Below are 25,123 nucleotides of genomic sequence, written 5' to 3' on the forward strand. Positions count from 1 at the left end.
AGCTCGTTCCCAAGGGCAGAGTCCCACCAACTCTGAGGGGGTGCGGAGCAGGTGTGTTTCACACTGTACCTGTGTGATCGATCTCCCCATGCAGGAAGGACTGAAAAGAGACTCTCGGTGCGCGGACCAGCTACACTGCCTCACCCGGAAGTTTCTCTGAGCTGAGATCTCCCGCCCAGAGCCTGTGGAAACAGCGGTTGTGTTTGAACAAGATTTCCAGATGAGTTCTGTGCGTCAGTTGTCTGACAACCTATGGCGAAGGTTCCCTTCTCTTGGTCGTACTAGCAGCCTTTGGTAAGGGTTGCTGCTCACCAGCAGAGGGCACTGTGAGGAGGGGGCTTCAAGATGCAAGACCTGTACCAAAGCTGCCCTCCTTCCTCCTCCCTTCCAGACCTGCTGTGGGAAGTGTACTGACTCCCATGCCTCACCTGGACTTTGCCGATAGACAAAGACACTCTCAGCCACCCCTCCTTAGCGTGACCTGGGAGGCAGGACGCTGCCGGGAACTGGCAGGCCACACCTGCCTGGATTCCCCGCCCAAGGCCACTTGTCTGCTGGCCTGGAGACAGGTCTGGCTGACCTATCTGTTTCTCAGAAAAGGAACTATTGCTTCTGGATGCGCTAGCGGCCGCTGAGAGCAAGCTGACTTTAAGGTGAGTACCCCAGGGGCGGCTGCAGGGGGATGGGCATGGCTAAAGGGCCCAGGGAAGAGCCAGGTCAGTTTAGCTAGTCTGTGCCTTGTGAGGACCCTCTGCATGGGAGAGAGAAGAAAGGGCCAGTGCTGGCTGGTGTCAGGAGCAGGGGGATGATTCTGTGTTTGGTGGAAATGTGTACCGCCTTCATGAATGCTGGCCATGCACGAACTGTGTGTGTGGCCTCATTCATTCTGTTGGTAGTTTTTGTTGTTTTCCTGATACTGTGGCTTGAACCCAGAAACTCAGGTTTGCAGACAAGTAAGTGTTCCATCACTGAGCTACATCCCCAGTACTCTTTCACTTTTTATTTTTGTTTGTTTGTTTGTTTGTTTGTTTGAGACAGGGTCTCGCTATGTAGCTCAGGCTGGCCTGGAGCTCACTACCAGGTTGACCTCAAACTCACAGAGATCTGTCTGCCTCTGCCTCCCAGGTGCTGAGATTAAAGGTATGCCCCTGCCCCTGCCCCCTCCCCCAATGCTGGGTCCTTACTTTTTAAGACAGACTCTTACTGCATTGCCCAGGATGGCCTTGAACTCTCTGTATGCTCAGGACAACTTTGAATTTGTGACCCTCCTCCTTCAGCCTCCTGAGTAGCTGGGGTCACTCACTGGCTTGTGCCACCAAGCCCGGTTTATCAGGTGATATGGTGAGAAGCAGTGAGGTGGGGAGGGCTGAGTGTCTACAGGATCTGAACGGACCTTTGCAGGAGGGTTCTGGATCTTTGTTCTCAGGACAGGTGATGATAATATTCTAACGTCCCTTGTTTCGGGGAAGTGCTACCCAGAATGCTCTGGACTTGAGACAGACAAGTTGGAAGAACTGGATTCTGAGGAGTTGGGATTGCAGAACAGTGAACTTGCAGTACTTCAGGCGACTCCCCTAAACTTTGGTTCCTTTCCCTTCTTGGGATCAGAGGTTGGGTGAAGGCCAAGGGAGTCTGGAAGAGTGGTCAGGGGCTCCAGGCTCGCTCTAGAAGGAGTTGAGCTGCTGCAGGCCAGAGGGATGAACAGGCTCCCTTGAGGCCCTGGGTGCTGTGGAGTGCTGTGTACTGACTGTCCCGGTAGGGCCCCTGGGCAAGGGGACCTGGCCAGATGGGGTGGAGGGGGTTTGAACTCTGGTCTTTAGAGGCCCCAAGAAAGCCGTCACCCTCTCATTTTATTCTCAGCCATCCCTGCCACTGGAACTTTGGCGGGCAGGGCATAAATGTCATGGAACCCCGAGATGCCTTTATTCCTTTTTAACTTCCTTTGGTTCCTCCTCCTCTTCCTTCTCCCCCTTCACCTCTTCCCGTTCACCTCTTCTCCTCCTCCCCCCTCCACCTATTTTCCCTCTTTCCTGTTTTTACTTATTTATTTCTGTTTTATGTGTATAGTATTTTGCCTGCGTGTGTAGCTGTGCACCATGATCATGTAGTGCCCACAGAGGCCACAAGAGGGCATCCGATCATTTGGGACTGGAGTTCAGATGGTTGTAAACACCATGTGGGTGCAGGACTCAAACTCAGGCCTTCTGAAAGCCAGTGTTCTTAACCACTGAGCCATCTCTAGTCCCTTTCTTTCTTCTCCCTCCTTCCCTCCCTCCCTCTCCCCACCCTCCCTTTCCTCACCCCTTCCTCCCTCTCCCCTTCCTCCCTCTCCCCTCCCCTCCCCTCCCCTCCCTCCCTCTTTTCCTTTGAGACAGAGTCTCACTCTATGTCTTTAAACTCTCAACCTTCCTGCCTCAGCCTCCCAAGTTCTGTTATCACAGAGCAGAACCATCTTTCTTCACATTTGCTCCTTTTCTGTCCGACGCCATTCTCTCCAGAAGTGGGACCGGAGAGACCTGGGAGCAAAGGAGGAGTGGGGTAAGCCCGAGGGGGAGGGCACCCTGAACTCATCACCTCTGCACATCTTCAGTTCCTACTGAAGAATCCTCCCTCCGTCCCTGCAGCGGGCAGAAAACTCAGCTTCCTTACCCGTGACACGGAGACACGTGTGAGTCCGACACGTGTGAGTCCGGCCATTACCATTACAGTTTTGAGTAGCTGTAATATTATTAACAGTGAAAGCAGCAAAGGAGATCAGGAGGCTCACGGGGGAGCTGGCTTCCTTACCCAACTCAGCTTCCTTCCTCCACTGCCTGATTCACAGTGGCCCTGCAGTGGCCTGGCTAAAGAAGGTTGAGGCTCTGGCCTCAAGGTTGTGTTTCAAGATAAAGTGAACAGTGTCCCATCTCCTGTGCACAATTCAGGGGGGACACAGGGGAAACAGGTCCCTCCCTGACCTCCAATGGTGATGATGCAGGGGAGCGGCTGCCTGTCTGGCAGGGCCTGGAAGGGAGTGAAGTCTTTGAAGGTCTTCAGGAGCGAAAGAAGTGTTGAAGCTTAGCTGCCGCTGACTGCTGAGGAGGAGGGCGATCCTGGGAGCTTTTTCAGTTAGTGCAGAACTCATGAGTTACGAGGCTTCCTTAGAAGGAGGACATCACGCCTGGAGGAATCCAGCTGTCAAGTGGAGGAACTGCATTCCCTCAGCAGCTCCTCCAGGGCTGAACAAGACATCTTCTCACTTCTGGAGCCTCCCATGGTGCCTGGTATGCAGCTGGAGATCAGAAAACACTCATTTGAGTGAGAACGCTGTGGGACAGCATATAAGGAAGAGATAGATTGACGTCGGAGAGGCTGTGAGCCAGTCAAGGGCTGGGGCATCACCAGGGCTGCGGAGAGCCACAGCCAGGGGCCAGAATGTGCAGGGAATGGGGAGCCCGGCTCCACCAGCATGTGTGGGTGTTGGGAGTTAGCAGGACAGGCTCAAGGAGGAAGTACAAGGGGGTGGAAGCAGATTCAGGGAAAGCTGACATGCATCCTGGAGGTTGCTAGAAATTTCTGAATTTCTAATGGCTGCCACTGCCAGGTAATCAGGTGAGCCCTCAGTGAGCATGTGCTTTTGGCCTGCCTCATTTCAGCCTCTCTGTAGGTCCCACTTTTTTTTCCTTCTTCCTCTTTTTCTCTCTATTTTTGCTTCCACTTTTAACTTTTGCTGATCATGTTGTACTGGATGTATGCCTGGGAGCTACCTTCGGACTTTTATGGCAGGAGGAGGGGCATAAATAAACACACATTTGGATAGTGCTTTATCATCTCAGGTGCTTCTCACATGATCTCATGCCACCCTAGGTTAAGAAATGCAAAGCCCTAGGACTCAACACCCCGCGCCCCCCCCCCCCCACAACCCCCAAGGACCAGGGACATGGCTTGACTGATAGCATGCTTCCTATGTAAGCATGAGAACTGAGTTGGGTCCTCAGGACCCATGTGAAAATGTGGGCGTAGTGGCTTGCATTAATAATCTTGGCACTGAGGAGACAGAGATAAGTGGATCCCTGGGTCTCACTGGCCAGCCATCCAAGCCTCCTGGGTGAGCACCAAGTCCTAGTGAGAGACCCTGTCTCAAAACACAAAGAAAGAAACAAAACAAAGCAAAAACAAACCAGCCCAAACCAACCCAACCAACCAAACCAACAAATAAACCAGGTGGGGGCTGGAGAGGTGGCTCAGTGGTTAAGAGCACTTGCTAATCTTCCAGAGGATGGGAGTTTGGTTCCCAGCACCCACGTCACGCAGCACACAACTGCCTTCGACTCTAGCTCCAGGGGAATCTGATGCCTCTGGTTTCTGTGGAAACTGTACTCATGTGCACATACCTACACACACACACACACACACACACACACACACACACACACACACACCTTTATGTAATTTAAAATGATAAAAGTAAATCTAAAAAAAAAAACCCAAGGTAGATGGCTCCTGAGGAATGATATCCAAAGCTGACATCAGACTTCCACATGTATGCACACCCACATACACAGACATGTACACACACAACTCTAAAGTTCATGCAAAGGACATGCTTGCTGTGAAAACTCCAAGTAATGCAGAGACTGCCAGATTCATTCCTGTGTTCTCCAGTTGTGGCGACTTTCAGTGGTGATCACTAGAACAGGTTGGGAATATATCCTTCCAGACTTCCACTAAGACACGAGCCATCACAGAACTGAGAGTGTGAACAGCCGAGCTGCGCCCTAAGTGCAAAGGGAAATAGTTCACTAACGAGTTCACACCCACTGCCTGCCAAAATAATGTTTTGAATGTGTTGGATTAAATACAAATATTATTATTTAAAAATATTTATTTTGGTATTCCTTATGTGTATGTATGTGTATGTCTGTGTGAGTGTATGCCTGTGGTGGGTTCCCGCAGAGGCCAGAAGAGGGTGTTGCATCCCATGGAGCAGGAGTGACCGGCAGATGTGAGACACCCAACATGGATGCTGGGGTCTGAATCTCCGATCTGCAAGGGCAGTAGACACATTTAACCATTCAGCCATCTACTTCTCCAGCCCCACTATTACTTCGTAATGTGACCAATAAAATAGGTCAAATTACATAATTGACTTGTGTGTTTATGACATACCACTACTGAAGACACTTCTATAATTTACTCTCCTCTCTCTCTCTCTCTCTCTCTCTCTCTCTCTCTCTCTCTCTCTCGTGCTCACAGTATACTTTCTTCACTTGTTGCTCACACTCAAACCCAGGGCCCTGTGCATCAGAGCACTCTGCCCTCAGCCTATACATGGACTTTATATCAATGAGATTGGAGGGGCTTTTTTTTCCTTACAGATTTTTTTTTTTTTTATGAGTGCTCATAAAGGTAAATTTTGTTTTTGAGATGCTATGTCGCCCAAGATGGCTTCCAGTTCAGGACCCTCCTGAGTGCGAGGATCACAGGTGTGTATCTGACTCAAAAGTAGTTATTTGGACGAATGAGGACACTGAGGTAAATCAAGCCTATGACAATCCTAACACGTGCAGTGGTCAACATGGCTTTGAACTCATGTCCTCTACCTCAGAATACAAGTTCTTTATGCATTTGCATTTACTTAGCTGTAACTAGGTTGTGGAGAAGTGTGGGAAGCTCTTTATTTTTGAGACAGTGTCTCAGTTTGTATCTCAGGTTGGCCTTGAACTTCAAATCTTCCTGCCTTCCAAGGGCTGGACTTATAGATGTGTACCACCATGCCTAGCTCAGGAGGGTTCTTCTGTTTGCGTGTGTGTGTGTGTGCGCGCATGCTCATGTGCCTGCCTGCATGGGGGAGGAGGGGAAAAAGGGGGGAGTATCCATCTAGGGGATCGAAGCCTCAGCCTCAACAAATTAAAGACTTAGCCCAGCCCTTCTGTCTCTACCCACTTTCCCCTCAGGCCCTTGGCCTTGGTTGGTGCAGGGGTGCAGGAGTGACCAGGCGGATGAGCCCCCAGGAGAGTTCTGTCCACCCTTTCCAATTCCTCCTGTTGGTGGGGATCCCTGTGGCCAGCGCTTTCCTTCTGGTTCAGTGCCTTCGACGGCACTGTTCTCGGTGGCTGCCAGAGGCCTGCCAGAAGCCAGATGACCAGGAGGAAACAGTGTCCCCACCCACTCCGTCACCAGAGTATGAGCTCCCAAGGCAGAGCCCACCCTCCACACTACCGGAGGTGGCTGCATTCTACCAGGAACTGCACACGCCCACCCGGGGCCAGACCATCACGCGCCAGCTGATGCATAAGCTACTGGTGTATTCTGCTCGAGAGGTGGATCACCGCGGTGGATGCCTGATGCTGCACAACACAGGCATTTCTCTGCTCATCCCACCAGGTAACCACTCCCAGCATCCTTCTTGGCAGAGTTCTTCAGGCAGCAAGGGAGGGTACCCCATTTGAGCTCCACCCACAGATAACTTTGGAATTTGGAAAACTGTATTTATAGTTTAGCTTTTTTGGATTCCAAAGTTGGATTCTCCAAAGATGAGTCTCCACACATCTTTTGGGACAGCTTCTCTGCAGGTGGAAGTAGAATGCCTTGCTCTAAGACAGCCTGCTGTAACAATTTTCCTAACAAAGGAAGGAAGACTGTCATGTGTAAAGTCATACAAGTCCCCATACAAGTGGCTGTGGCCCTGGAAGGAAATGGTGGACTGCTTTAGAACTGAACCCTAAGTCAGCTCACGGTGGACTTCCTTATTCCACACAGCCTCTCAGTGTTCTGCTGGGCACTCTCAGTCCTGGGCTTTGGGCTCAGATTCCCTGCCCACTCTGCCTGGCATCCTTCAAGGGGCAGAACATTCCTACTTGCTAGACTAATCTCAGCCCTTTGTCCCTCCAGGTGCTGTGGCGGTGGGTCGCCAGGAGAGAGTGTCCTTGGTTCTGGTGTGGGACCTGACAGACGCCCCTTCTTTGTCTCACAGACAGGGACTCGTGAGTCCTGTGGTGGCATGTGGCCCTCATGGGGCCTCTTTCCTGAAGCCTTGCACCCTCACATTCAAGCACTGTGCCCAGCAGCCCAGTCAGGCCTGTGCCTACAGCAGCAACACTTCCTTGCTGGACGCCAAGCACTGGAGGCCTCTGGGTCGGCCGGGGGCTTATACCTCCCGGGATGAGTGTCGTATCCTGCTCTCTCACTTCAGGTAGGCCTTGTCCCTCGGCCTGTCCTCCTGCTCCGTGCCTCCCTCCCTCTCTTCTAGCTCCTTATCTTTGTGTTAGAACTGCCTGCCCTATTATTCATCTAGGATCCTTTGACAGTCTGTTAGGACCTTTGTGTCCCTCTCTGGGCCTGCTGTTCTAATGCCCATGGCAGTCCCTCTGTCATCGGAACCCCATCTGAGACTCTGCCCCGTTGACGTCTCTGCCTGTCTGGAGACAGCTGGTTCAACTCATCCCTCTGTCTAGCAGGCATGTGCAACCCACAGTCCACAGGCCCCACCCGGCCCAAACAGCCAAGAACAAGGCTCAACATACAGCTGTAGACTTGTTTAAAACATATTGAGATATATATTTTTTTGCAACTTAATTGCATGGTTCTTGAGTGTGACATCATTGTGCCCCAGTGTCGAAAGGTCGGACACGCCTGCAGCGAGTGTGTCCCATCTCCACACCCATCTTTTCTAGCTGCCCCCCTCTAACCTGTGCTGCACTCCAGCACTGCCCCTGAACTCTTCAGGAGGGGCTCCTGTCATGCCTGTTCTCCATCCCTTAGGGTCTTAGGTCCCCTGCTTCCCAGTTTTCTTGTCATCCATTGACCCCCCAGGAGGACCATGTGCAGGACCCCTTCAAATCTTGGGGACCCCGTGATTAGTCTCTGCTGCCAGGTAATGCACGCTGGCTTGCCTCTCCAGTAGGTAGCAGTCACGGTCTTAGTCACTGTCTCACTGCCATGACAGATGCTGACAGAGGAAGGGCTCACTTGGGCTCACATTTCAAGGGTACAGTTAATCACGGAGGCAGGGGCTTGAGGCAGCTGGTCATACTGCTCTTCAGTCAAACACCAGGGAAAGAGACGGCTGTTGCTGCTCCATTTGTCTTTCCCTCAGTCCAGAACCCCATCCCGCCTGTTGGGGTGGGTCTTCCCACCTCAATAACTCACGTGAGAAACTCTCTCACTGATGTGCCCAGAGATTTGTGTCCATGGTGATTCAGATCCTGTCTAGTTGACAGTATTAGCATCACGGTCATCATGGCCCATTCGCTTCCTGGCCCTTTAAGACACTCTGTCTCTCACCGGGTCCTCCTCCTTTGCCTGTTTGGAGTGCTCTCCTCACCCACTTAGAGACCCCGCAGGTGACAGGAGCATGGTGGTAGGCACCTCGGGATCCTGCCTTTTTGGTGCTTATGCGTGGGTGTCTGTCACCATCTCCCTCCACAGCCTCTACACCTGTGTTCTGGAGGCACCCCTGGGCCAGACAGCCCGCAAGTGGCTGCAGCTGGCAGTGTTCTGCTCCCCACTGGCGCCGGGGCAGACCCACCTGCAGCTGCGTGTCTATTTCCTGAACAATACCCCCTGTGCCCTGCAGTGGGCTATCACCAATGAACAGCCCCATGGCGGACGCATGCGTGGGCCCTGCCAGCTCTTCGACTTCACTGGGGCCAGAGCAGACCAGTGCCTGATGCTCAAGTACATCTCTGAGGGTGAGGTGGGCCCCAGGGGGTGAGGGATAGAAAGCTCCATGGGAGGGAGGAGGGTTCAGGGCTCCCCTCTGGCCTTCCAGGAAATCTAGAAACCCCAACTTTATTTCTTGGACCTGGTTCTTGGGTTCTTGGACCAACAGCCTTGAAAGGACCTTCTGGCTTTGTTCATGTTCCTCTGTCTCCCACTCAGCCCTCGCCAGTCATCCTGGAATGGAAGGATGAGAGGCGGGAGGCTGGAAGCGAGAGGAACCTCAGATTGGGAATTGTGTTCTGAGTTTGTCTGCCTGCTGGGGCCCTTCTTAAGGCTAGGGCTGCTGACGGTGTTTCTGGAATCCTCTGTGTGGTTGTGGGTAGGAACATTTCTGGGGAATACAGCTGCTTTAAGAGGTGGGGGTAGAGGAAAAGAGACTGATGAAGGTGTGTGTGTGTGTGTGTGTGTGTGTGTGTGTGTGTGTGTGTGTGTGTGTGTTACAGAAATACAAGCATAGAAACCAGGCCAGTTTGAGGTGCCCACTCAAGCTCTTGTATCTTCATTGGCCTTTTGCCATCCTGACGCCTCTCCACAACCTCTGAAAGACTTGCAGAAGGCCTTGTACTCTAAGGACTTCCGCTTCCGTCCTCTCCCCAGGCTGGGAAAATGTGGATGACAGTAGCCGCCAGCTCGTTCCCCATCTTCATATCTGGCATGGAAAGTGCCCCTTCCGTTCTTTCTGCTTCCGGAGAAAGGCAGGTATGGCCTGGAGCCCTGCACATTTCTTGCTCTCCCTCCCTGCCACCCTACTCTCCAGCCCCACCCTCTGCTCCTCCCCGAGTCCTTTCCTGGCTCACCCATTTTGCTTCTCTTTGTAGCCAATGAGAATCAAGACTGCTCGGCATTGACCAATGAGATCATTGTCACCATGCATACCTTCCAGGATGTGAGTTGTGCAGAAGCATGGAGGGAGGGTTGGACCTGAGGAAAGTCTGGGCCAGGGAGCTGTCTGGGCCAGGGAGCTGGGTCCAGTTCACAGTGGTCAGGGACCTGATTACAAAACAAAGTAGCTAAAGAGAGCATTTGCCGTGAGCTACCACGCCAGATCTTTAAGGGACTTAGACCGGCTGGCCCCGAGTTATCCTCCATCCCTGAGCCCTCTTTATGGATGGATGGAAGCATCAGAAAGTTAAACGATTCAAATCTACATTATCTCTTTCTCCCAGCTCAGGACAGCTAGGGCATCTGGAAGACCTGGCCTCCTCCAAGGTGACTGTCCCCATCTATCTTCAGTGGGGATGACTAGGAAGCCGGACTTGAGCAGGTGGAAAGGGTTAGCTGTCTCCTCCTCCCTCCCTCCCTCCCACAGCCACAGGGAAGAGACAAACATGTCAGGTTTGAGAGTCTTTGGAAAACCAAAGTAGCATCTCGCAGGATGGGGGCAGACGCCACACACTGTCATTTGGGGAGGACAGTTGGAGGTCAGTTTCTCTGTTACTGGGCAGTGTCCCGTGTCTTGCTGGTGCCTTCCGCCAGCTTAGGATGCCCCCTGTGTGGTTTTTATCATTCTTAGGGGCAAATCTAAGCCTGATTGTCGGGTTCTGGGGTCTGGAGGCAGAGGGTCCATGGTCCTGGGTGGGGTGGGGGCTGTATCTTCTGGTGACAGGCCTGTGACGGGTAGGAGAGCCACGAGGAAAACAGTGGGGCCCCTTGAGGGAGGAGTTTCTCATGACCTGTGCGTGTGTTCTCTGTCCCTCTTGGTGATCCAGGGCTTGGAAACCAAGTACATGGAGATCCTCAGATTCCAGGCGTCAGAGGAAGAGTCCTGGGCGGCACCGCCTCCTGTCTCTAAGCCACCCCCGTGCAATAGGTGAGGTGAAGGTGGCTTGCTGTTGTCTGGGGGTGTTTGTCAATCCTGCCTCAGCAGGTAAAGAGACTGGAGAATGACTGAGTCCCCTCGTGTGTGTGCATGTGTGTGTGTTCATGTATGCGGGTGTGTGCAAGCACATGTGTACATGCAAATGGAGGCCAGAGGTGAACCTTGGGTACTGTTCCTCAGGAGCCATCATCTTGTTTTGAGATAAAGTCTCTCATTGGAACTTTGGAGCTCTGGATGGCCAGCAAGTCCCAGGAATCTGCCTGTCCCCCTCTCTTCCATGCTAGGGTCACACGTGCATGCTACCACACTGGCTTTTTATGTGGGTGCTGGGTATTGAACTCAGGACCTCGAGATTGTGTGGCCACAGATTGAGCTTTCAGCCAGCCTTTGGTGTCTGAGCCTTCCTTTGGTTTACACCGTGTTCCCTGCCTCAGGCTGCCCCCGGAGCTCTTTGAGCAGCTGCAGATGTTACTGGAGCCCAACAGTGTCACTGGGAATGACTGGCGCAGACTGGCCTCCCACCTGGGGCTCTGTGGCATGAAAATCCGGTAAGCAACAGGAGGGCTGTACTGGAAATCCAAGGTGGGCTGGGCTGGGGGGACTTCAGGACATCCTGGGAACTGGGCCACAGACAAGGTGACTTGAGAGTTACTGAACGGCTACTCCCCACCTGAGTCCCTTTAGAAGGACAGCTCTTTCTACATCCTTAACCTCCAGAGTAACTGTCACCAGACACTCTGGTCCATAAACAGCCACCTGCCTTCCCTGTGTTTCCAAAGAAACTAGAAAACGGAACTGATAAAAATAGATTTACTTCCAGTTTAGCCAAAACTGGGGAGAGAAAGACTCCAGTTCCTCGTAACTGACTTACAATTTAGTCATGAGACAAAGGCTGGAAGACGACTAGACCTGGTTATAGGACCGGCTCTCTTTCTCAGGGACTGGGGAAAGTGTCTTGTCCCCGGGTTGTCCCCAGCGTCTCAGTTCTTTATACCAGAGACAGTTTTATTTTAATTACTGTTCAAGTCCAGGACTGAAGAAAATGGGGGCAGGCATTAAGATTCCAGTTTTTGAAGAACGTCTCAGGGGTTGCTTGGGGTGGTGGTGTAAACCCCCCCCCCCCCAAGCCCGTCTGTGTGTCTGAGCCTGGCCAAGCTCATGGTTCCAGGTCATTCCTTGGGTAGGCATAGAGAGGAAGCCTTTGTGTGTTCTCTCTGGAAGTCAGCTTCAAGTTCACACTCCTGCGTGTCTGTCCTGTGGCTTTTGTAAGTGAAAAGGAAGTAGTGATGGTGTCGCAGTGGAAGAGAAGGGCCCCAGCGCCTCAGCAGGATTTAGAAGACTTTGCCCTCTCCCCGGGACGCCAAGCCCATTCCGTCAGCCCGAGATCCGTTGTATGAGGTCTGCCTCATAGTAGGTGTGCAATAAATATCTCACAAGGAATGAGACGCGTCCCTGGTACTAGTGAGTGCTTGCCACACTGTGGCCCAAGGCATGGAAAAGCAGATTATAGGATGATGTGTGTACAACATGTAGCTGGAAGCCTGCCGCTTGTTAGCACGGTAAGTGTTAGCAATCACAGTGGCTGGGGCTCCTGCCAAGGAGCTCACAAAGGGATCAGCAGAAGAACGGTTCTGCGCAGGTCCTAGAGTCTGGGCTTGCAGGCCCTCATCAGGGATGAGCTAGAGCCGGACCTTGGAGGCAGACCTGGTTTAGGCAATTGTCAAGTGCCTGTCTTTGTGCCACTAAGCACTGGGACACAAGAGTGAAATATGTTTTCACATCCTAGGAGCACAAATGAAATACAGCCAGGGCCTTTGAGAATGTGAGAATAACAGCAGCTTTCCATGTGCCCTCTTGTGTGCATTCAGTATTACGGAACACTGAAAAGAGAGACGCAACAGTTGAAGCAAGGATAGCTGAGTACGGCCAGAGGGCTGCAGAACGGGGAGTCAGAAAGAGCATCAGAGAGGAGGCTGTGGAGAAGTCATTCCAGTTGTGGGGAGCAGCTGAGGTGCAGGGCACAGGATATGCAAAGTGACGTAACGTGGGCCTGGAGACAGGAGGCTTAGGATGAGAGGAGGCAAGGACAGGTCAGAGGAAGAGGGCATCACAAGGTGGTGGAGGAGTGAGGCCGTTAGGAGCTGGTGACTGTAAAAGAGACTCTAGAAGGTTCCTGAACAATGGAGGGTCATCATAGAAACTAGGAATGTGATACAACACAAAATCATAAGCATTCTTAAAGCTTGGATTTTTCTGTTTTGTTTTTAATTTACATGGTTCTCGAGTGTGAAATTGTAGGTAACACCTGTCTCAGTTTGTTTATCTATTGCTGTAGTAAAACACCATGGCCAAGCCGGGCGGTGGTGGCACACACACCTTTAATCCCAGCACTCGGGAGGCAGAGCCAGGCGGATCTCTGCGAGTTCGAGGCCAGCATGGTCTACAGAGCGACACCCAGGACAGGGACCAAAAGCTACACAAAGAAACCCTATCTCGAAAAACCAAACCCAAACCCAAACCAAAACAAACCAAAACAAAACCCCACCATGGCCAAAAGCAGCTTGGGTAGGGAAGGGTTTATTTGTTTATTCATGATAGTCCATCCTGAAGGGAAGTCAGGGCAGGAACTCAAGACAGGAAACTAGGGGCAGGAGGGCAGGAACTGATGCAGAGGCCATGGAGGAATGCTGCTCACTGCCTTGCTCCCATAGCTTGCCCAAGCCTCTTTATTGTACTACCCAGGACCATCTGCCCAGGGATGGCATCACCCACAGTGAGCTGCACCCTCTCATATCAATCATTAATCAAGAAAACGCCCCCAAAGACTTGCCTACAAGCAATCTATAGGGGCATTTTCTCAGCTCAAGTTTCCTCTTCCGGATGACTGTAGCTTGTGTCCAGCTGACAACAAAGCTAACTAGGACAGCGTTGTCACAATGTCAAATGGTTGGACATTCTCAGAGGCTGTCTTGTGCAAGATTTCAGCTTAGTAAGAGGAACCCAGGCACAAGGGGAGCAGAGCACAGGGGTGTGGTGCAGGGTAGGTCTCATACTGCTCCCTGCTTTCCTCTCACTGTGCCCCTGTCCCTTGGAGACAGGTTCTTGTCTTGCCAGCGCAGCCCCGCCGCGGCCATCCTGGAGCTGTTTGAGGAACAGAATGGCAGCCTGCAGGAGCTTCACTACCTCATGACCTCCATGGAGCGGTTGGACTGCGCCTCGGCCATCCAGAACTACCTGAACAGAACCCCCCGGGGCAGCCCTGCCATGATGCACGGAGGCACCTGGGAGAACGGTGGCTTAGAGCTGGATGAGAAACTCTAAGCACGCCCCGCGGGGCCTCGCGGGGTCCTGCAGTAGACCTGGCCGTGCGTATGAGCTCAGGGTCAATGCCGCAGACGCGCGTGGACCGAACTGGACCCCGGAGTGAGGCCAGACAGCCCTGTATCAGGACTGCTCTCCATCCACTGGCCAACTTTGTCCTGCATGCAGGTTCCCTCCTGGCCGGTAGGGGGCGCGAGAGTCTGGGAGATGACCACAGCCCAGCCAGCTTCCAAAAAACGCCGTTTAATTTTCTCGTGGACTGCCAGGTGGCCCTGCGGGCACACTGAGGTGAAGACGGCTCAGTCCACAAGTATTCAAGGAGCACCGAGTCTCAAGTCTCAGCACCAAGCTGGAATCATGAGGAATGTCGGCTTCTTTGAACTTGCCCTGGGGAGTCTGTTCTGCCGACTGGACATGCACTCACCACCAGCTGAGGGCAACATTCTAGGAAGCGCCTCCCTATGGCTAGGGGATGCCGTGGGTGTGGAGCTGTGCGTAGCTTTGAGTTGAGAAGGGTGGGCGCTGAAGATGGGCTGGAGCAAAGAGAGGTCTCCAGAGAGAACCTTGGGAGAGATCTTTGGGTGGGGCTTGGGGAATAGGGTGGGTGCACAGAGCAGAAGCAAGAATGGGTGTTGAGCTGCCTTAATGAGCTCACCTGATGGGTGTGAGGGAGGGTGGCAGCGGGTTCAAGGCCAGATCTAGAGGCAGTCATACCTACTGCTCTTTGGCTCCTGTCCCTTCCCATGAAGTTCACAGCTGTCTTCCTCCTCTGCCTGTCTCTCTGACCACACATGAAGCTGAGAAGCCTCAGGACGCACATCCTTTCCCAGCCCCATGTCTTTCCACCCTCGTCGCTGGCTCCTCCCCTGCAGTTCCCCCCTTTCAGAGGCAGCCTGTCATTCTGTGGCTCAGGTCTTTTTTGACTGCTTTTTCTCTGTCCAGTTGTGGATCCCCCCCCCCCCCATCTTTGTGTGTTCCTTTCTTTCTTAAAACAAATCCCCAGTCACTCCCTCAGGCGAGTGTCTCCAAACGAATGCCATGCATCAAGGGTACTGAAAGAGCCCCAATTATTCCAGGAGTGAATGAGTAGAGATTTCCCCCCACAGATCAAGATCTCCCTTAGGGTCAGGAAGTAAAAACTAGATTAAAGGACACTCCACCCAGTCCAGCTATTAATCCTCTTGCTTACCAATAGTTTTGTTAGTTTGCCCAAAGGCACGCCATCTCTCTGGAAGCATTAACAATTCACTTCCCTATTTGAGTAAACTATTGGTACTTTTTAATGGCGAGCAGTATTAATTAGTAAAATATGAAAATGCTTTTCTTCATAACTATGTTTTGCCAAGACTGATAAACTTGGATATAAGTATGACTTTTTAATACAATTTTAAATTTCCAATGATGCGTAGGTGTGTGTATATGTGAGTGCAGGTGTCAGCGGAGGCAGAGGAGGCCGTTGGCTCCCCTGGAGCTGGAGTTATAGGAGGTTGTGAGCCACCTGACCACAGTGGCTGGGCACTGAACTCTGGTCCTCTACAAGGGCAGAATGCGGTCCTAACCACTGAGCTGTCTCTCCAGGCTCCAGGGACTTTGGATGGTTAACTCACACCGATGAGCATTTGGCAGTTTGCACTTCTGGGATGAAAGCAGATCGGTCCCTCAGGCAGCTCGCTCCCCCTTTCCTGAGCAAGCCTTGAGATTTGGGCGCTTGCGTCCCCTCCTTGTTCTTAAGCCTCTCTTGTCCCCTCTGCCCTTCTCTCCACTTTGCTGCTGATCTGCCCAAGTCGGTGCCGTGGCTCAGAGTTGGCCAGCAAAGGGCATTTTCCTCCCCTCATCTCCTGCAGCTTTTTCTCTGCCCAGCAGGCCAATCAGAGGCATCTTTGGAGTCCTTTCTGGAACAATTGATTTTATATAGCAAACAGAAGCCACAGGGGTTACAGGAGAGGGGGATTGTGAGAGTTCTGATTCCTGTCATGGGAGAGAATGCTTTCTGGCATGTGTTAAGTCTCGCTAGAGGAACAGAAGTGAAGGGATGTATATACTTTAAAATGGTGTTTATTAGATTGGCTTACAGGATATGACCTGAAAAGTCCAAGTTGGCTGTCTTCACACCAAGAAACAGAGAACCTGGTAGTTGTTTAGTCCACATGGGTGGGTTCCTTAGCAGGCCCAATATGTGCCAAAGGTCTAGAGGATTCCCGGGGAACCCCTAGTCTTCTGTCTACATTGGAAGCCTGAAGAAGGGGATTGGGGAATCAGGGTTTTGATACCAGTAAAGAGCTGTGGCCACCACAGTAACAGGGTTGAGAAACTTGCCAGCCAGAGTGAAGGCAAGCAGGCAAAAGGCCAAGGTTTTTCTCGGTCTTTCTTTTTATCTGTCATTGGAAGGTAGGGTGGGTCTTTCCCACTTCAAATAAGAAAGTCAAAGCCAACCCTCACAGGTGTGCCCAGCAGCTTGCCTTTGATTTCAGATCCAGTCAAGCTGACAACCAAGGCTAGTCAATCACAGGCTGCCCGAAGAAGTTTCTAGGGCTGGCAAAGCGATGCCTGGATGTCCCGGGACAGGTCCTGGCTGTGTGCTTCCTGGAGGAAGGACCGGTTCCCACCTGAAGATATATATTTCTGGCACCTAAAGTCATGAGAAGGTGTACCCTAGTGGGTGTCAGTATACTTAATGCGTTGCCCTAACTTTTGGGCTGACTTGAATGGGGGCCTTTCCACCCTCGGAGCAAAGCAGCAGCGGAAGAGGTCCGACAAGGACCATCGAGTCCACAGACTGGACAGAGGTGTCACGCAGTGACCCAGTTGTGTGGAGATATTTCCCTCTTGTGCATTGACTTTACTAAAACCCTTGATGGCAGCTTGCAGCTTCTCTTCCAGTTCTTCCCCCAGTAGGTCACCTGTCTGGTCCTGAGAAACAAATTCATGACTCTGCTCTCGTGAATGCCATCGAGGCCTGTCTTGTCTAATCTTGCTCCCATGGGCAGGAGTCTGGGGGCAGGCAGGGGGTCAAAGGGTAAGGTGGAGTCAGCACTCCAGGGCTCACAGGTAAGCCCACCTCAGTACCCATTCAGAGCACAGGTTATAGATAGTTCTGAGGTCCATATCTGTGTCATCCAATTAAAATACACCGAGGGCCACATGCACGAGCTCACATTTTCTAAGAGTCACAACAAAAAATGTCAGAAGAGAGATGCTGAGATGGCCCAGAGGCACTTGCTGCCAAGCTTGACAATCTGAGTTCAGTACTTGGACCCACCTGATGGAAGGAGAGAACGGATTCCTGCAGGTTGTCCCCCGACCTCCACACACGTACTGTGGCACAAATGTGACTCCCTCCCCCTAGAGAGAAATGTAATAAAATTTTAATGTAAAAAGAGGCATGTGACATCAATTTGGGTAATATATTTTGTTAACTCTAATATATCCAGGATGTGATCATTTCCACATACAACCATTCAAACATTAGTGGCACATTTAAATTCTTTAAGACTTTACTATTTTTAATCAATTAATTTGTGTGTGTGAGAGACGGAGAGAGGGAAGAGAGGGAGAGAGGGAGAAAAGAGAGAAAGAGTGAGCGAGCAGGTGTGGTGGGATCAAAGGACAACTTTTGGGAATTGGTTCTCCCCTCTCACTGAGGGGCCTGGGGATTGAACTCAGGTCATCAGCCGTATGCAGCAAGCACTGTATTTGCTGGGCCTCCTCGCTGGCCCTCATTCATTATCATTATTGCTGTGTGGTTGCTGTGTGTGATGGGTGCACCCATATGTGGAACCCAGAAGGCAACTCTTTGGGGTTCTCTTCACCACCTTTATGTGAGTTCCAGGCACTGCACTCAGGTCTCTATGCTTTTGAGTATTTTGTTGTAGTGATAGAAAGCATCTGGTATTTGTTAACTAGTCATTTGAAATATTTGATACGTATTCAGCTCTCATAAAAGTTATAGCTGAACAAAGTACACTCACATACATAGAACAGCCATCTATAACTCCAAGTCCAGGGAATCTGATACCTTCTTCTGGCCTCCTCGGGCTTAGACGCATATGGTGCAAATACACACAAGGCAGGCAAACCTCCATACACATAAATTAAATAAAAAATTTAAAAGGTAATCTATCTCATTAAAAAGCATTCTAGATATCACACCTGTACTTTCAGCACTCAGGAGACTGAGGCAAGAGAATTGCTACAAGTTTGGGGGCCAGCCTGGGCTATAGTGTGAAATCCCATATAAAAAAATTTTATTCTAGGCTTTTATATTTTCTGTTTTGATTTTTAATTTAGGAAGGAGAGAATCAACATAGGATTATCATATTTTTTAAAGACTTATTGTGTGTTTTATTGTATGTGGGTGTGTCTTGTGTTGCATGTATACCATATGAGTTCAGTGCCCACAGAGGACAGAAGAGGCCATGAGAGATAACCTCCCTGGAGCTGGAGCTACAGCCAGCGTGAGCCTCTGGTGTGGGTGCTGAGAACCAAACAGGAAGCCTCTGAAAGAGCAGCAAGTGCTCTAACTGCTGAGCCGTCTCCCAGTCAGGAGGACTGCATTCTTGTTTTGTCTACTGCTCTTCCTCTTAATACTCTCCATGAGATCACAGACCCTTTAAGGCCCTGTCTGCCAGAAAGGAAGAGGATGATCTGGATAAAGGATGGCCTGAGTGTGGGTCCTGCGAGCAGAAGCCAGGTCCTCTGGAAGAGTGTCCAGTGCTCATAACCACTGAGCCATCTCTCTAGCCCGTTATTTATCTTTTAACAAGCCTTACACACATGCTTATTCATTTGTTCAGTACATACCGGAGTGCTCACTTTGTGCTTAGGATCATGGTGGGCTTTTGTTTATTTTCTTATCTGTAGGTAGTTTTTCTCACGCTGGTTTTAATCTTGTCTACACTAGTTTCTTGTCAGTAGAGATGTTACAGCTTCTGGCAAAAAAAAAAAAAAAATTAACATCAATCTTAGCTGGTTAATGCCATCATGTTATAGAGATAATAGCCCAAGGACAGGAATATGCTGAATATTAGTTGTCAGCCTGCAGGTGAGAGAGGATTCAGTTTCTAAACATGCTAGGAAAGATAGCATTGGAGAGCGGAGAGTGATGTTTGGGAAATGCTAAGGAGGGTGAAGATGGGATTGTAAAACAGGTTCTTAGCGGAGTAGAGTGGAGATGGAGTGCATAAAGATACAATATGTGACCCTCCAGCTTTGGGAATCTTGGGTAAGCATAAGCATACATCTAGGTGTGGTGATGCACACCTGTAATCCTATCTCTCAGAAGGCAGAAGCGTTCAGACTTTTGTGAGTTTGAGCCAGCTTGGTTTACAAAGTGAGACCTGGTCTTAAAATATACAAATGAAAGTGTGCAAGAGAGAAGGTGGCATTGGCTGTCTCGGGAATTTGTGGGAGTGCTTCATACCTGTCCTGGTGCCTGCTGTACTGGGGTTCCCCAAAGCCGGGCTGTGGTCACTCTGGCTGAGGAGACCATCTGGTGTAGTTTGGATATGGAGTGTTCTGCCAGAGGATCCTGGGTGGAAGTATTGCTTTTCTACAAGGCAGTGTTCTGCGGTGGGGCTTCTGGGAATTGACTGCATCCTGAGGGCTCTGACCTCATCCATGAATGGTTCCACTCGTGGATTGGGAATTTGATAACATAATTGGGAGGTGGTGAAAACTGGGAGTTGGGGCTAGTTGGAGGAAGTAGGTCATTGGGACATCCCTGAACAAATGGGCCTTGTCGTGGCCTCCATGAGGTGAGCCCCATGGCCCTGCCACTTGACCCCATTGGGATGACCTGCCTCACCGTGCACAGACCCAGAGGAAATGGAACCAAGGCCTCTGAAATCAGGAGTCAAAATAAGTTCCACCTCCCTTAAGTTGTGCGATGCTTAATGAGATTGTCAACCTGACAGGATCCCCAGGTGTCTGTGTTTGCTGTTGAAGCTTCCTAGCCAGTGACACTATGTTACAGCTGTCTGGAAGGCCTATGGCCAGGCAGATTGGTGGCATGGCTGGTAGCTCCTAAGAACAATGGAAATGGGGCTGCCGAGATGACTCAGTGGTTAAGAGTGCATACTGCTCTTGCAGAGGACCTGAGTTTGGTTCCCAGGGCCCATATTAAGTGGCTCACAACTGTCTATAACTCCAGCTCCAGGGGACTCTGAAGTCCTCTTCTGCTCTCTGCAGTCACTGCGCTCATGCGCGCACACACACACAGACAGACAGACAGACAGACAGACAGACAGACACACACACACACACACACATACACACACACAGATCCACACAGAGACACAATTAAGGATAAAACTAAAAATATAACCATGGAGGCGTACTTTCCTGGCTATTCCAGAGCCTGCAGGTGGCGGGGGTGGGGGTGGGTGGGTGGGGTGGGGTGGTGGGGTGGTTGTGGGTGGTGGGATGGTGTGGGGTGGGGTGGGGTGGTGGGGTGGTGGTGGGGTGGGGTGGTGGGGGGTGGGGTGGTGGGGTGGTGGGGTGGTGGTGGGGGTGGAATGGGGTGAGGTGGGGTGGGGTGGCGTGGCAGGTGGTGGTGGTGGGGTGGGGTAGTGGCAGCGGTCGCAGCAGTGTCAGACTGCTGGTGATCCTAAGCCCGGACCCCATGTGTTTAATGAACCCTGATATACTTCCAGAACACTCTCTCTTTGCATACATTCTCTAGAATCAGCTTCTCTTGCATGGAACCAGGAGTTGTACATTCAAACCCTGTAAATTTACACGTAAGCCATGAAATAGCCTAGGCTCTGTCTTAGCAATTGTCTTAGTATCTTTTCTTGTGGCTGTGATAAAGTACTCGACAAAAGCAACGTAAGGTAGAAAGGGTTTGTTTCAGCTCACGGTTCAAGGGATTGGTCACCATGGTGGGAAGACACAGCAGCAGGAGCCTGAAGCGTTTGGTCGTGTGGCATCCACAGTCAGGATGCAGACAGCGATGGATGCTGCTGCCCAGCTTCCTCTCTCCACCTCTGCAGTTCAGGATCCAGTCACAGTGGATGCATCTTTCCATGTCCTCACTTTGATGACCACGGCCAGGATAACCCTCCACAGGCATGGACAGAGGCTCGTCTACCCTGGGATTCTAGATTCCGTCAAACTGATGATTAACAGCAGCCATCACAGCTGCCGTCCCAGTTAGTGACCAATCTCTCACCATCTTTACGGTCAGGATTCAGGGTAATTTTGCATGTGGGCTTTCAGAAGGCTGCTGTTGGCTGACTGTCTGATGGAGAATGGAGTGTCCATTTCCATGGTGACCCTCCCTGTGGCTTGTCTTTTGACTCCAGTTGTGGTCCTGAGCCTTGGTTTCTCTCCATGGACTTTTTGAGAGTTCTGGCAATGCGATGATGACATCATTCATTCCCAGATGTTCTACTGGGGTGAAGACAGCTGTGAACTCTCTGGAGCATCCTCCTTCTCATGTTGGCACGTGGAGGAGGCTAACTTTATTTATGTGTTTCTTTTTTCAGTCTGCTGTGTTGAAATATGTATACATTGTAAAGTGCCTAAATAGAGGTAATTAACACACCTTACGTCATGTGCTGATTTCTTGTGATGAGAACACAGAATCCATTACCTTTGGAGGTTTCTCAAACACAACATATTGTTAAGTATATTGAAGGAAGGTTTTGTTATTCTTCACCCTGAGGAACCTGGGAGCAGTGTTGTTTAATCATTTTGTAGAAGTTTAAACAGTCCAGGGCTAGGGAGATGGCTGAGTCATCAAGAGCACTGGCTGCTCTTCCAGAGGACCCGGGTTCAAACCCCAGAACCTATGGCGTCTCACAGCCACCTGTAATTCCACAGCTCCAGGGGATCTGATGCTCTTTCTGACCTCCACAGGCAGCGAACACACAAGATACAAAGATATACAGGTGGAAAAACACTCATACACATAGAATGAATGAATAAAAAAACATGTTATTTTTTGTCTGTGTGTACATGAGGTTGTTTACACAGGCATGGATGTATGTGTTCACACGCATGTGTAGGCCATCTCAAGGGTCATTCCTCAGGTGCCATCTACCCATTGATTGATTGATTGATTGATTGATCTATTGATTGCTTTAAGAGACAGAGTCTCTCACTGTCCTAGAACTTGCCAAGAAGGCTATTCTGGCTGACCAGAGCTTCTGCGACCTGCCTGCTTCCACCTGCCCAGGGCTGGGACACCAAGTTCTTAGTATCACACGTGGCTCTTTTAAAGTATGGGTTCTGGGGTTAAACTCCACTCCTCAGGCTTGTGAGGTGAGCGCTTTACAAGCTGAGCTATGTCCCCAGCCCCCAGGGTGTATCTTGGCCACCATTTCTCAATAGAACAGCCCTGTAAGGCAAACAGAGCAGGTTGAAATGTCCCATCTTGTAAGTGAGGAGACTGAGGCCTGTGGCAGCACATGTGGTGGTTGGAGATGGTGTCAGGAATCAGACAAGTCCTGGCTTTCATTCCGATTCTTCCCCTTCCCAACAGTGTAGCCTTGAGTAGGTTGCTCACACCCAGCTGATTTCTCTCTGTAGGATCTGAATCTGCGTCTCTGCTAGCACCATAGCAGTACCATCCTCAGGGAGGTCCGGGTTAAATGAGAGTGTGTCTGTGATATACTGAGCATGGCACCTGGCACTTCATAAGCACTCGGAAGCGGGCGTCTGTGACAAGTATTCGCTCCGATGACAGATTATATATTTCAGTAATTTGCGCAGCGTGCTGGTTATATTTACCAGCGAACACACTCTCCAGGACTTGGAAACAAGAGCACAGTCCCCCTCCTCTAACCCACTTCCCCACAGCTCCTCCTGCTCAGGTGCTCGTACCTCCCCTTACTGCTTAGGTGTTGTGTATTAGCCAACCCTTGAAGAAAGCAGGTGTGTGACTCTTCAGGGGCTTCCCAGCAGCATCTGAATTGCTATAGATCTCCAGGAAAGCTTTTAGTGAGTGCTTGTTAGCTTGATCAGAAATCAATGGGGAATGGAGTGGATGCACCTTGGACACACACTCTCTCTCTCTCACAATCTTTGCAAATTCCTTGTAGCCCTTCTTTAAAAAAACCTTATCCAAAGCCCAGACCTTGTACAAAGCCAATCTGCTACCTCCCAAAAGGGCAACTTCAATAGTGGATGGGTGGGGGAATCTCTCAGACCAAAACCAGTCCAAACACATGAAAGTCCCTCACAGCTTGCCATACACATCAGGAAGCTGAAGGTGAAGGGTCAGAATTATTTTCAGCCTTGTATGTGTTGTGTTGTGTGTGTGTGTTGTGTGTGTTGTGTATTGTGCGTGTGTGTGTGTTGTGTGTGTTGTGTATTGTGCATGTGCGTGTGTGTTGTGTATTGTGCGTGTGCATGTGTGTGTTGTGTATTGTGCGTGTGCATGCATATATTGAGGTGCAAGGTTGGTGCTGGATTTTTCCTCTTTCTCCCTCCACTTTATTTTTGAGAAAGGCTTTCCTGGAGAGAAGCTCATTGTTCAGGCTAGGCTGGCTGTGCAGTACCCTGGGGATCTACCTATCAGCAGCTGCTACCTCCGCCCCAGGGCTGGGCTTCTAGTCATTCAGCATGCACCCGGCTTTTCCAGGAGTGCTGGGGATCCTGATTCAGACCCACAAGCTTGCACTGCAAACACTTTTTGAGCCACCTCTCCACCTCTGAGAGTCAGTGGTCAGTGATTTCCACAAGTGAAAGACCTGGTTCAAATCCAGTCTCATCTCTTCTAAAACCTGAACTAGAACAGATCTGCTCCAGCCCCAACCTTGCCAGACTCAAATATCTGTGCTAAATCTTACATCTCTATTAGCTCTCTGTTAAAACACACACTACTTGTATTTTATCTGAAAGAGGTTCAGCTCTGCTGCCTTGGCTGAAGTTCATTGATTAAATCAGGTAGCTATTAGCCAGGGCAAGGACTCATCCATGAAGAGCATCTTAAGGCTCACTTAGAAGGGAGGGTGGCAGATGGCTAGCTGAGCACAAGGTTGTATTTCTTCTTCTGTCAGTAAAATAACCATACTGGGCAGGGCATGGTGCTACTCATCTGTGAGTCAAGCCCAGCAGTGGGACTTGGCATTGGAGGAAAGCCTGGACCACATAAAGATACCTGTCTCCAGAAGTGGGGAGGTATAGCTGGGGTGTATCTCTGTTAGTAGAGTGCTTGTCCAACATGTAGGAGGCCCTTCACTCTATCCTAAGCACCACACAAAACAGTGTTGGCACACACTTGCCATCTCAGCACTTAAGAGGTGGAAGCAGGAAGATCAGAAATTCAAGATCATTCTCTGCTATACAGAGAGTTTGAGGCCAGCCTGGGCTACATAAGCTCCTGTCTTAAAAAAAATTACTATGGCCCACTTTATCCAACCCCCTGTCTCACTGCAGTTAGGTGAGTGTGAGAGTGGAGGATAGAGGTGGGATGGAGGGATGCAGGAGCCTTCCATGCCCAATGTTTACAGTGCTCACCATGGCTCCGCCGGCCGCCTTTCTCCTTCCCACTGACTGCAGAGAGGCCCAGTGATGGCCCAGTGTCATGGTTCCAACATGAAATGCTCACTGTTGAACAATTGGTCCCCAGTTGATGTTATTTTGGAAGGTTCTAGAAACTTTGGGGTGTGGGATCTAGCTGGAGAAAGGTTAAGTCACTAAGTCCTCTTGGGCTGTTTTTTTTTTTTTTTTTTTTTTTTTTTGTCCTGGGCACTTGTGCTGGTTAATTGTCAGCTTGACAAGATCTTGAGTCACCCTGGAGACAAATCTCTAGGCATGCCTGGGAGGGAGTTTCTAGACTGGGTTCATTGAGGGTGGAAGACTCACTTTTAGTGTGGGTGGCACCCACAGTCCACGGGCTGGGGTCCCAGATGGAATAAAAAGAAGAGAGGAAGCTGAATTCTCTGTTGCCTGACTGTGATGCAATGTGACCAGCTGCCTCACACCTTCCCTGTATGGATACAATGTGACCAGCTGCCTCACACCTTCCCTGTGTGGATACAATGTGACCAGCTGCCTCACACCTTCCCTGTGTGGATACAATGTGACCAGCTGCCTCACACCTTCCCTGTGTGGATACAAGGTGACCAGCTGCCTCACACCTTCCCTGTGTGGATACAATGTGACCAGCTGCCTCACACCTTCCCTGTGTGGATACAATGTGACCAGCTGCTTCACACCTTCCCTGTGTGGATACAATGTGACCAGCTGCCTCACACTGTTGCAGCCACACATACCCCCACCACACTGTCCTAGACCCTTAGACTGTGAGCCATGAGAAACCCTTCCTTGGGTTGC

At 50.7% G+C, this 25,123-nt stretch overlaps 1 protein-coding gene across 1 annotated transcript; it reads left to right on the forward strand.

Annotated features, from left to right (window-relative positions):
- The first annotated feature begins 5,981 nt into the window (after positions 1–5,981).
- On the forward strand, positions 5,982–14,392 carry Unc5cl (unc-5 family C-terminal like). The gene is made up of 8 exons (XM_052743996.1): positions 5,982–6,366; positions 6,874–7,174; positions 8,410–8,672; positions 9,301–9,402; positions 9,522–9,589; positions 10,413–10,513; positions 10,957–11,070; positions 13,621–14,392. The coding sequence occupies exons 1-8, from the start codon at positions 5,982–5,984 to the stop codon at positions 13,841–13,843; spliced, it is 1,557 nt and encodes a 518-aa protein (XP_052599956.1). The 3' UTR covers positions 13,844–14,392.
- Positions 14,393–25,123: the final 10,731 nt, after the last annotated feature.

This window comes from Peromyscus californicus, unplaced genomic scaffold (genome assembly GCF_007827085.1).
Source record: "Peromyscus californicus insignis strain IS unplaced genomic scaffold, ASM782708v3 Scaffold_19__1_contigs__length_69161282, whole genome shotgun sequence".
In the NCBI taxonomy this organism is placed as follows: Eukaryota; Metazoa; Chordata; class Mammalia; order Rodentia; family Cricetidae; genus Peromyscus; species Peromyscus californicus.

Excerpts from the sequence above, each read along its gene's own strand:
- Unc5cl (XM_052743996.1), top strand. The coding sequence starts at position 5,982 with ATGAGCCCCCAGGAGAGTTCTGTCCACCCTTTCCAATTCCTCCTGTTG. Across the intron at positions 9,403-9,521 it reads CTGCTTCCGGAGAAAGGCAG|CCAATGAGAATCAAGACTGC; the intron begins GTATGGCCTGGA and ends TTCTCTTTGTAG. Across the intron at positions 9,590-10,412 it reads CCATGCATACCTTCCAGGAT|GGCTTGGAAACCAAGTACAT; the intron begins GTGAGTTGTGCA and ends TTGGTGATCCAG.